The sequence below is a fragment of the Alligator mississippiensis genome, chromosome 9, assembly GCF_030867095.1.
Source record: "Alligator mississippiensis isolate rAllMis1 chromosome 9, rAllMis1, whole genome shotgun sequence".
In the NCBI taxonomy this organism is placed as follows: domain Eukaryota; kingdom Metazoa; phylum Chordata; order Crocodylia; family Alligatoridae; genus Alligator; species Alligator mississippiensis.
In genome coordinates, this window is record NC_081832.1 from 67938835 (window position 1) to 67949934 (window position 11100).

An 11100-nucleotide genomic window follows, 5' to 3' on the forward strand; every position below is an offset into this window, starting at 1 on the left:
GCCTCTAACTGACTTGGTATCAAAATGGATGTGTAGCTTGAGTAAGGCCTCAGTAAGTAGGCCAGAGCTTCTTCTACTTAATTAAAGCTTTTCATTTTTACTTGGAAAAATAATAAATTCATTATCTTCCATCTTTATGACTTTCTCAAGTCCCTAGTGAATAACTGTATCTGATAGTCTCTTGTGCATATTGTTCCAATTAAAAAAGGTGGAGGCTACACCCCAAAATACTAAACTATTCCTTCCCTGAGGGTAGGGACGTCCTTTGTACAATACTCTGTTCTTAACTGCAGGTGAAGGACTTGGAGTTCAAAGGTGCAGCTGGCAAGCATAACTTAAGCACATGCTTAGATAGATTTGAGCATATTTTCCATCTTGTCCGTTATGATGACTTTGAGGTAGGCATGAATTCTAACCAGGCACGCAATAAGCCAGATTTCCTTTTGCCCTGGGTCTTCTATCATTTGCAGATGGACAGTGAGTATGAAGTAAGCTCAAGCACTTGGTCATATGACTATATACAGTGCAGGGCATTGGCAAATTGGGCCTATTACCTAGATCCATTATGGTTAGAGAAGGAAGATGAGCATATTCGTAACACAAACCCATTGGGGAGAATTTATGGAGGAGAAACGGACAAATGTTGAAGATGTTAAGAAATATGGAGTTGGATGACTGCACTGCGTGCATACCGTGTGTCAAGGGAGGGTTGATTCGAGTGGAAGTTGTGTTGGCTAATACTGGTATAAACATGAATAGAGTACTAACGATTTGAGGTGAGCTCTCTAGTGAATGGCATAGTACTTTAAGCAATAATCCATGCTTTTAAAAAAATTGAGTTAATGGTAATGATATTGACACATGGAATGGTCTTTGATGGAATAAGTGAAAGAAAATTCAATTAACTTGATGTCTAATGACAACCATAATATCCTAACAGGATGAACATTGATTTCCTTTATTTTTCCATCCCTTGTCCCTTTTTATAGGGTAAGTCTAGAATGGGCTAAAACTTAGAATAGTTACTGGTTAGAATTCTCTTGGCAGCTGGAAGCAATATGCCTGATACACTGCTGTATTAGGTTTCCATCTACTGTTCAATGAATGCCACAAGAGAGAACTAAAGTAAACATTAAAGCAGAATTTATGCCAACTGTTCATGCCATGATGCAGCAAGGAATATAAAGCAGGTGCCTAAATTAGAGCATTTGAGTATTTCCATGTGCTTTACTTAAGCACACGTTGAATAGAAGCATATACAAGGTACTCCTGTTAAGTCTTACTTCCAATACAAGAAGCAAATACACAGTTGAAAAATTATCTAAGGCTGAAAAATGATCTAAATGGAACTGATAAGTCACTGTGGACAATAGTGAATCATGGGTGAAGAGGAAGTGCATTGCATCATATTTATAAATTATTCAAATAGCTGTAATAAAATAAAATAATTTGCAAGCTTATTTATAGAAAAATTAATTCTGCATTTGAAGTTTTTAAAAGTGCTTCTCATAGTTTCTGCTTTTACCAAGCAAAGAAACCAACCTGTCTAGCTAAGACATAGAAAAGCAATGAAACTAGTCTGAGGCTACTTAACGAGCTCAGCGTTCATAAACAGAGCCCCAGCATACCTGACCACAGACCCAAATGCAGGCAATTTAACCTGCAGTTCACTTTGTACAGAGCACTGTGGGTTGCAGCTCAATAGCTCATTCTCTTTCCCCTTATTTGTCCTGAGTTGCCATGAATTCTTGTGGTTTCTGGTTAGCTGTTGAGAGAACTCCATCACTGAGGTCTAGGTATGTTAGCAAAATCAACATGTGCAGCAAAAGCACAAACGATGAGTGCAGCATGTGGTAGAAGCATTTGGATGGGCCAAATCCACAACCTCACATGAGAACTCGGTTGAAAACACTAATTTATTAAAATGTCTATAATCACAATGATTAGGCACCAAGGCTAAGTAAAAAAGCCCCAAGCTGAATCTATTCAGTCTAGTCTGTCTATTCAACCCCACCCGCATCACCGGGAGAGAAGTCCCTCCAAGGCAGGGGTAGGCCAGGTCCCCCAGTCTCGGAGGAGTTCCTTGGCCCTGGCCAGTTGCCTCTGTTGCAGAGGGGATTCCCTGCTCCCCATTACCAGACTTAATATTAGACTTCAGACTTCAGGGTGGGAGTGAGGAAATGCACCCCACCCCAGTCCAGCACTGGACCTGCAGCCAGGGTCTCCCTTGCCTCCCCCTTTACTTCCCCTGCCTGCTGGGAGCCGGGCTTGATTCCACCAACCACACTGCCCTCCTCCACCTCCAGGCTGGCACTGGACTCCCAGCCAAGTGCTGTCTGGGTAGAGGGATGGGTGGGAGAGCCTGCAGTGGGGACTTCACTCCCCTCACACACCCAGAGCTGGGAGCTGGGCTTGAGTCTACCAACTGTGCCCCCTGCTCAGCCTGCACAGGAGGGTGTGTGACTGGGGTCCTCAAGCCCAGGTCTGGGCTGCTGGGGTGGATACAGTCCCTGCTGCAGGTTCCTCCCTGCACTGGGTGACACCTGGCTGGGGGTCCAATGCTGGACCTGGGGGGTGGGGTCTCCCCCTCAGGTCCAAGGAGTGATAGTGCTTGGGCTAGGAACAGAAGTGGGGAGCAGAACCTGCTCCACGTGAGCAAACAGCACAGTCCAGAGCTGCAAAGCACCCTGGGATGTTGGGGGACTGTGGATTAATTGGAATCTGAAGGGGATCTGGGACAGAAGCTCCATAACCTGGTTTGACTTAAATCAGCTAAGTCTGATCCTACATCCAACCTGCTTTATCTTAAACTGGTTTTGGCCATTTTGAAAGTGGTTTGAGGACACTGAACTTTCTGTTCTGTTACAGGTTTAAACTGGTTTCTGATCACTTTTAAACTGATTTATATGCAACTACAGTCCCTAGCCCAAGAGATCAGGCTAGAACTCAGCCAAGTGTCCCACCATCCCAACCGCCTTCTGCTGCTTTTTTTTTTCTCTTCCCCACTGGTTAAAAGTCGAACAGTGACTGACCAATCCTTTTACCCCCATTCCATGTCTCTTGCAGCGATGGTGCTGTGAGCTTGTCTCTGAAATTGCTTGAATCCTTGCATGTCCCTTCATCGTGTTGTATACCATGTTCCCTCTGGGTAATGTGATTTCTAAAGTATTGATCTGTTAAGTCTGGAAATCAATCTGCAGGAAACACCAGGATGGCTCCATCAAACTCCTGAGCATCCAGTAAGCTTGCTGAAACCTGTGCATAGCTTGTCAGATTGCATCCCTCATTCTGCTTCATAGTTTTATCGAAGACTGACAGATCATGGCAGCAAACCTGAAAATCAACCTGCAGGACATGGTTTTCCGACCTAAAAGTGAGAAGCTTGTGCATGTCTTGGAATTAGCAAAGCCTTGCATTGCACAGGGAGAGGAGAGTCCTTATCTGTGTGTTACAGGTATGGTGATTGACTTTGTATATGTCTTTTAACCTGACAATTCTCTCTTTAATGTACTACTTGTGCTTCTAAATTTCTCAGGGAGAAATATTTTAAATGCAGGTATCTTTTTCCAAATAACATTTGTTAGGAAATATTTGGTTGTAATTTTTTTTTCTTATAATTTGATTTTATCGAGTTTTATGAAGCAGTTTTAAGCCAGGATTTTAGATCAAGTGCATTTTATTTAACTAATTTGGGTGACACTTAACTGTTTTTTAAATGGTGAAGTTAAATGAACATTTAGACATAAAATGACAAGATTCCTTGCATTGTCTTATACACTTTTAAACCAGTATGGACTTTTAGAGCGTTCTATAGATTATGTATAATAATGTTAGAACTTTACAGTAGAACATGTATGTTCTTTGATATCACAAACATGGCAATATAATTTACCAGAGAATAGTTAGGATTTATTCCAATTATTCATTTTTTTTTTTTTCTCTGGAAATAGTTTCGGATCCTATCAAATTTTACTGGTAAATTCTTTAAATTCTTCATCAACCTCCTTACATTAAGATGAAAGGTGCTTGTCTTTATGCAATATTTATTTTTTTCTTTTAAATTAATGGAAGGGCATGCTGTCCCAATGTCATTTTAAAAATGATTATGGCAATTTTCTCACCTTGTTTGAAAATAAAAACAAATATTTTCAGTAACTTCACCACTGGTAATTTCTCATCAGAACACTCTCTACCCTTTAGAAGATAAGTTGCAATTAAAAGCTTTATCTAGTGTTTCCATCAACCTAAAGTGTGTGAAGATGTACTACAAGATAATGGACACGGAACAAAAATAACTCAAAAACCCCCCAACTTAAATGTTCAAAAGTCTGATAACTTGAGTGAAATCCACATGCATTTATTTAAATCTCTCCCAATGTTTTTAAGGTCTGGTTTTCAGCTTTATGCTGGGTTGGGGAAAGGAGGGACAGCATTCAAGGTTGGTTGGTTGGATTGATATCCTGCCGTATGCAAAAGGCTCAGACTGGCTTAAAATAAACACCACAGATGGGATTCCCGAAACACCCCCGACCACCCCAAACCTGAGAGCTTCGACCTGCCCCTACCTCCCAAACACCCACGCAGGCGAACCCCTTTGTTTCGATGTTCATGTCGCACTGCTTTCAGCATGTGTAACTCTAAAGCAAGAATGTCAAGGTGTGTTTTCCTCCTTTTTTATTAATTACAGTCATATGCAATAGGCATCAAATTCATCACTGTATACTGTTGTGAAGAGCACAAATTTGTAGCAAATGCTATTTCCAACTGATCATCAGTTGCTGATTCATAAATCCCAATTAATAAGAATGAGTTATGTGTGTAACTACTAACGACTTACCTCATTTATGGCATAACATGGCATAAAGTCATCTTTTGGGTTTTTTGTGGGTTGTTTTTTTTTTTAATGGATCCTGTACTGTGAAAGTTTTGTTTTTGGGTTGGGTTTTTTTTCCCTACAAGAGGTAGAATTTCTCCAAATAATGTTTCACAGAATAATGGTACAGTCAGCAGTAGTAGAAAAAAAATTTTCATGCAGGTTTTTAAAAATAAAAACATAAATGACTTTATCCTGACAGCAGCCAGTGATGAAGAGCTTTTGTGGATTTATGGTACTTTGGAATATCCCCGTTTCCCTGAAGAGCTGCTTTTGTGCTTTGGTTCATCGGATTTGTTTTGTGAGTTGGTGACAGACAGTAGGACTGTGTTAAGATGCAGGCAGTTCCACTCTGCTCACTGATGTTTCATTACTATACAAACTAGTTAGCTATATACAGCACTCGGCTATTTATTGTAAGGGCATAAAAATCATTGTACCCAAAGAGAAATCAATCTCCCCTCAGTACACTTAACCCTGAGCAGGGAATCGCCATCACTGTAGTTTTTGTGACTAGTCACCCCCCCCAAGCTTCCTCCCATACATACATGTTCAGCTGAAAAAATATTTGGAAAAACGATTTGAGTTCTCAAATAGTTTCCATATGACAAACTCTATTTCTTTGTAGTGAATAAACGTAATTGCTAAAATTTTTTTTTTTTTTAACCTAGCTCTTTTCATTAAAAAAGGTCAAATTATGTGATTTTTAACTCCAGGTTTTTCCTACTGCAAAGCAAGGGCGGGGAGAGAAGTTGCTTAAATCTCCTGTCTGTGTGTGCAGGGGCTGGTGAGGAGTGTATTACTCCTGCTCTATATGGGGATCATATCAAGGTCCCTACTTGATGGAATGGAAAAAAATCAAAGCGAGGAATATTAATACCATCTCTCCAAAGGTAAAAAAGGTTGCATAATTCTGTAGTAGGCTATGATCCTGTCAAATAAGCTCTGGTTTGCACTCTGAACTGTTTGAACAGCAGAAGAAAATGGTGTTTGGCTCCTTGGCTGGTAGGGCTAACTCTAGGTAGAAGTAATTAGGTGGGATTTTTTTGAATGCACAAAACCAGGGGTGGCCAACCTGCAGCTCCGGAGCCACATGCGGCTCTTCAGAAGTTACCATGCATCTCCTTGAATCTTTGCACAAGCACTTGGTGACCATTTGGAAGCTGATCTCTGTGTGCTTGTGCAAAGATTCAAGGAGACGCATGTTAACTTCTGAAGAGCCGCAGGTTGGCCACCTCTGCTTTTGGTTAGCATTGGAGTTCTTGGGACAGGCATGCCTTAACCCTCAACTTTGAATCCTTGCAATGTACACAGGGTATCCTGGGCCTTGGCTATACAGAGCTGCCCTGAGACTGGGAACTTAGAGGCAAAAGAGCAACTGTAAGCAAAGGAACAACTGCATTAGGAAGTATTTGCACAGCCCTGGATTTGATCTGGAGCAAAACAGGGCTCGGGCAGATTTATCTCCATTCAAGAGATTTTATAATGTGGTTGCAACTCTACCCCTCGTGCCTCTGGGGCAGCTGGAGTTTTCCTGGGATACTTTGTCCATAGGTCCATGGCCCTTGACTGAATTTTTGTTTCTTCTACCAAGACCAGTAACTGTACCAGCCAAGACCTGAGGGACGGAAGAGGCGAGATAGTTGAATACTTGAAGGCTGGTGTTGGTTGTCATAGCTGGAAACCCTCTTAGTCTGCGTTCCTTCAAGGACGGAAATATCTGAAGCATCAAAACCCCTAAGAATCCAGCAGTTCCTGGGTATGATTCAGTGATGCTTTTTAAGAACAGAATTGGCCGTTGTGCCATTAGCTGATGTTTCCTGGCTGTGTGCTGGTTTCTGCTGCCAGCCTCAGATGTGTCAGTATTTTAATGTGTGTTTCCTGTCAGACAGACTGTGGCTGACCAGTGTTCATGTGCTCTACCCACTGCAGACACCTGCATTGCAGTGCTTGTGCTCTAGGACCATGCCATCCTGGTCACCTCAAGGTGAACAAATCCAAGTGTGTGTGGATGTGGTGGGAGTGGAGTAATAGATGGATGGGCAGACAAGAGCACATTACATACACACACCAAGCCTGTCTTTGAATGCCCAGAAGAAGGTATGACCTCTCCTAGAACCTCCCTGGAAATGGTCAAGCACCATACTGCCCCTGCTATGGGCAAGCACCATACATGTGTGTAGCTTGAAGTGTTTTGGGATCTTAGCAATTCAGACTGAGCTAGTTCATTGTTTTGTTTTACTGCTTAACAAAAAAGTAGTTGTTGATATGGCATGCCGAGCAGCACACAATTCATAGCAGTGATGTACAAGTCTGTTATGGAAAAGCATCCTCATCTCTTAGGATACAGAGTCATAAGAAGAACAGCCACCCCCAACCCATGTCAGTAATGGAAATCAAGTTCAGAGAGGTGGTTTCTTAACCCCTGGTGTGAATGTTGGTGTGGATACACACATTGCACTGAGTATTTTGCAACCACGTATCCGTCCATTTAGGTTGGGAAATCACCTAAAAATCCTGGTCCAGCCATGGACAACTCAATATTTCAGTTAGCTTCTATATTTAAAGCTGTTTATCACTATTTCCTGTCCCAGTTACCAAAAAAAAAGATGTGAAAATCACCTATCTAATCACTGCTGAGAAGATAACAGGCATCTGCTACAATATCAATGGAGTGTGGTTGGTGAAGGATCTAACAGTGATAGATGGAAAAGAGGCTATGCAAGTAAGTTGTTCTTGATGTTTGTATCTTTTCTCATACAATTTATAGGGTCAGGGTTTCCTCTGACAGTTGAAGGGCAGCTAAAACATTTATGTCACTTGTCTATTCTAGTAGAGCTATTGCATAGATTTGGTTAAAATCTGTTTCTACTAAGGTAAGAATTAAGCCATTTCAGACTTCCTGAATATGAATACTTGCCCTGGCAGATGAAGATCCAAAATATGTCTGCCTACTACTTCTACTCCAGTCCTTGCATGACAAGACACTTAGTAATATTTTCAGAGGTACTCAAGTCACTTAGGCTTCTGACTTCCATTTCCCTACTCTTAGGCACCTAAATCACTTGACAGCTAGCAACCTGGAAGAAGTAAGTTTGTATGAAGTGCTGCACTGTCCTGTCAAACAACTCCTGTGGTCTATCATGCCAGCGAAAGGGGACTCCCTCCCACCCCTCAATAGTAGCAAGTCTACTTGGCAACATGTTGGTCATAGATACTCCAAATAAGAGGGATCTCCATCCGTGTCTGAGATTTACCCCACTTAGAAAAGCTAGGGAGCCCAAATGCTCACCAGAGACTGCCCTGGGATCATGTACTTTGGATTGTTGAGAGCAAAATCAGCCCTACTAATTAAACTCATGTAGACAGGTCTGGTTTGGGAGCGGGAATATTAGGAGAAACAAACCTTGCCCATAAGATTCATGCATGTTAACAACAATTAACCATCTCTTGGTTCCCCCTTTCTCTGCATTAACCCAAGCGAAATGCTTTAACAGTTTCTGCCTTTTCATGTTGCTGTGTTCATATAATTAAATCCTGATCTGGAGGTACAGCAAGCAAAGGGAGCTTTGGGCGGGTCTGTGCAGACACTGAGGCCATCCTTAGCCTGCTCAAGCCAAATGAACTGCCCTTTTCTGTCTATAGATAACTGAACCACACTGCCCACGCCTGGTACTTATTTGAAGCAGAGCCTTTCTAGGAAATCTACTTATCTCTTCTTGTAGGGCATAAAGGAAGAAAATGGGGTGCAAAAGGGCTAGAAGTCAGAAGCAGGGAATTAAGGGATTCCTGCTTGCTTGTAATACACTTGTAAATTCTTGAATCTCTGCAGAAAGGGCAGGACAGAGAGGAGGTGGGTGAAGTTGACCTCCGACCTGGAATTCAGTAGAACTTATGGGGCCAGGCTGGGCTGCTCTTGTGGGTTAGGCTAAGGAATTTACAGTATAGGTCAGGGGTGGGCAATTATTTTGGCTGGGGGGTTGGTGTGGGGGAGAGTGGGGGGCAGGTATGGGGGGGTTGGTGTGGGGGGGGTTTGGGGAAGGCAGGTATGGAGGGGTGTATGGGGGGGCAGGTATGGGGTGGTGTATTGGGGGGTGTGGTGGGGAGTCCCTGGCTTCACATGGTGGCAATAGCATGCTGGCCAGCCCCACGTGGCCCCAACGCATTTCTGCCCAAGTGCTCATCTCTTCATGGTGGCAACATGCAGAACCAGCCCTGTCCAGCCCCATAGCTCCTAGTCCGCCCCCCGCGCCCCCCTCCCCCGAGTCCCTGGCACCCAAATTCTTGAATTTAAAGAATTTACCTATAAAATTTGATTTTTTTTTTTTTTCTTCCATATTAAGTCTGGGTGGGGCCCTTGCCTGAATTCCCACTTGTGCAGGGAGGGAGGCTGGGAACAGCCACAGAGTCTCTAGGGAAAAGTCTCTGCCAGACAGAAGCTGCTTGTCCTTAGCAGGCTGGGGCTGGGGCTTGGGCTGGGGCAGGCTGTGGTCGGGGTTTGTTGCTTGGGAAGCAGAGCGGGAACTTCAGCAGGGGCACTGGTGCTCACGCCTCCTGCACAGCGGCACTAGCTTTCAGAGGGACAGGCAAGGGCCAGGGCCGGCGATAACCGTCTTTCAGCTTTGGGAGAGACCCCGCGGCTTGGATGGAATCACCTGGTGGGTCGAATGTTGCCCGCACGCTGTATTTTGCCTGCCCTGGTGTACATGATCAAACACAGCAGCTGATGAAGTAAGTTGTTGCCTGTGCAAATGTGTGCCTTTCTGAACAACTTGGTCTACAAGGTGCCTCCCTGCCCTGCCTTCTGCATAACTATTACAGTAGACAAACCTTAAGTATCTCGAACTGTGATTCTAGAGCAAATTGGAACAGTCCAACAGGGGTCAGGACACCAGTTCTTGCAACGCAACCCTTTTGCTGCTGCTGAACTGATATGGAGACTCCCCAGAAGGAGCAGATCTCTGGAGCTGTGTATGCCAACTTTGCACAGCAGGGGGCCCCCGTATGGCAGGGGAATCTCACCTTCCAGATGATTTGCAATGTTTTACCTCAAAGGGACATCAAGGATCTGACCACTCAATTGTAAGCTATTCACAGCTTCTCCATGAGTATTTTGGTATATTGCCTAATTGTGGCTGAAGCCTCTGAGAACCACAATGAGAAAAAACATTGTGAAATGCTAGATACATAAGTTATTATTGATTTGTATGTATTTTTATATATTGGTTACAGACTTCTAATGAACTAGCTGACAGTTCTTGGACTTCATAATTTTTGCTTCTTGTAATTTGTAGGATAACCCCAGATTTGACATGCACTTTGAACAAGTTCATACCTGGGAAGCCTTCAGCACTGCTGCCAAGTATGCCTTTGTGCGCTGTGTGAGAGAACTGAGTAAAACCACCTATGGGAGGGATGTTGAGTTTGTGAATTTTGATAATGATTTCCTAAGAGAGACTGGTCACTTCTACATAACAGAAGATATAATGCTGACCTTGAAACTTTGTCTACAGGGACTGAACTGTGCATGCTTTTTGGGATGTGTTTAGAATAGTGTCAGGTCTGTACTACATGAGGATTTGAGTTCAGGCCTTATTAAAATTGCCCCAGTTAATATTAAAACTAAGTTCTGGCACGCATACATTAAGGCTGATTCTGAACTCACATTCATCACTGCCAATCAAAAAAATACTCCACTGTTGTCAGGGGAGGTTTATATTGGTGCATGCAACCAGAAACTGGTTATTGTATGCACTGCATGCTAAACTGTAAAATATTCAGCAAAGCAATTAAAGACCGTTCAAAAAAGACTAATAAGCTGCCCACTTGGCATCATTTTGCATGAGAAACTGTCATGGATAAAGTCTACTGTCTAAAAACAAAGCATGGGTTGTACTTGCACCTTAAATAATTCAGCTCCACTCCCTTCCAATTCTTCAATTTTAGCAAAGAGCCTCTGGCTTGGTCTAGTCCTTTTGATGGTTTTTCTCCAAATCCCCATTAAAATCACGAAAGAGTTAAGGATAGAGGACAACTACTTGATCTTAAGCACCATCTGGATCAAACTTATACACATCTTTAAGTAATTTTGTTTCATAGAAATTGAACTTTCTCCTCTGCTCTGCAAGGGTTCCATATTTGAGCCAAACGCTTATATAAGAAATGAAGTTCTTAGTAATATGAGCTCTCCCTACAGCCCTGTTATTGACTGTTTGCATGAAGATTTG

The 11100-nt window shown here is 42.8% G+C and overlaps 1 protein-coding gene across 1 annotated transcript; it reads left to right on the plus strand.

Moving 5' to 3' along the window:
• Positions 1-3321: 3321 nt before the first annotated feature.
• On the plus strand, positions 3322-10422 carry LOC132252477 (exocyst complex component 1-like). Its single transcript, XM_059733422.1, has 4 exons — positions 3322-3454; positions 5076-5174; positions 7468-7598; positions 10168-10422. The coding sequence occupies exons 1-4, from the start codon at positions 3322-3324 to the stop codon at positions 10420-10422; spliced, it is 618 nt and encodes a 205-aa protein (XP_059589405.1).
• Positions 10423-11100: the final 678 nt, after the last annotated feature.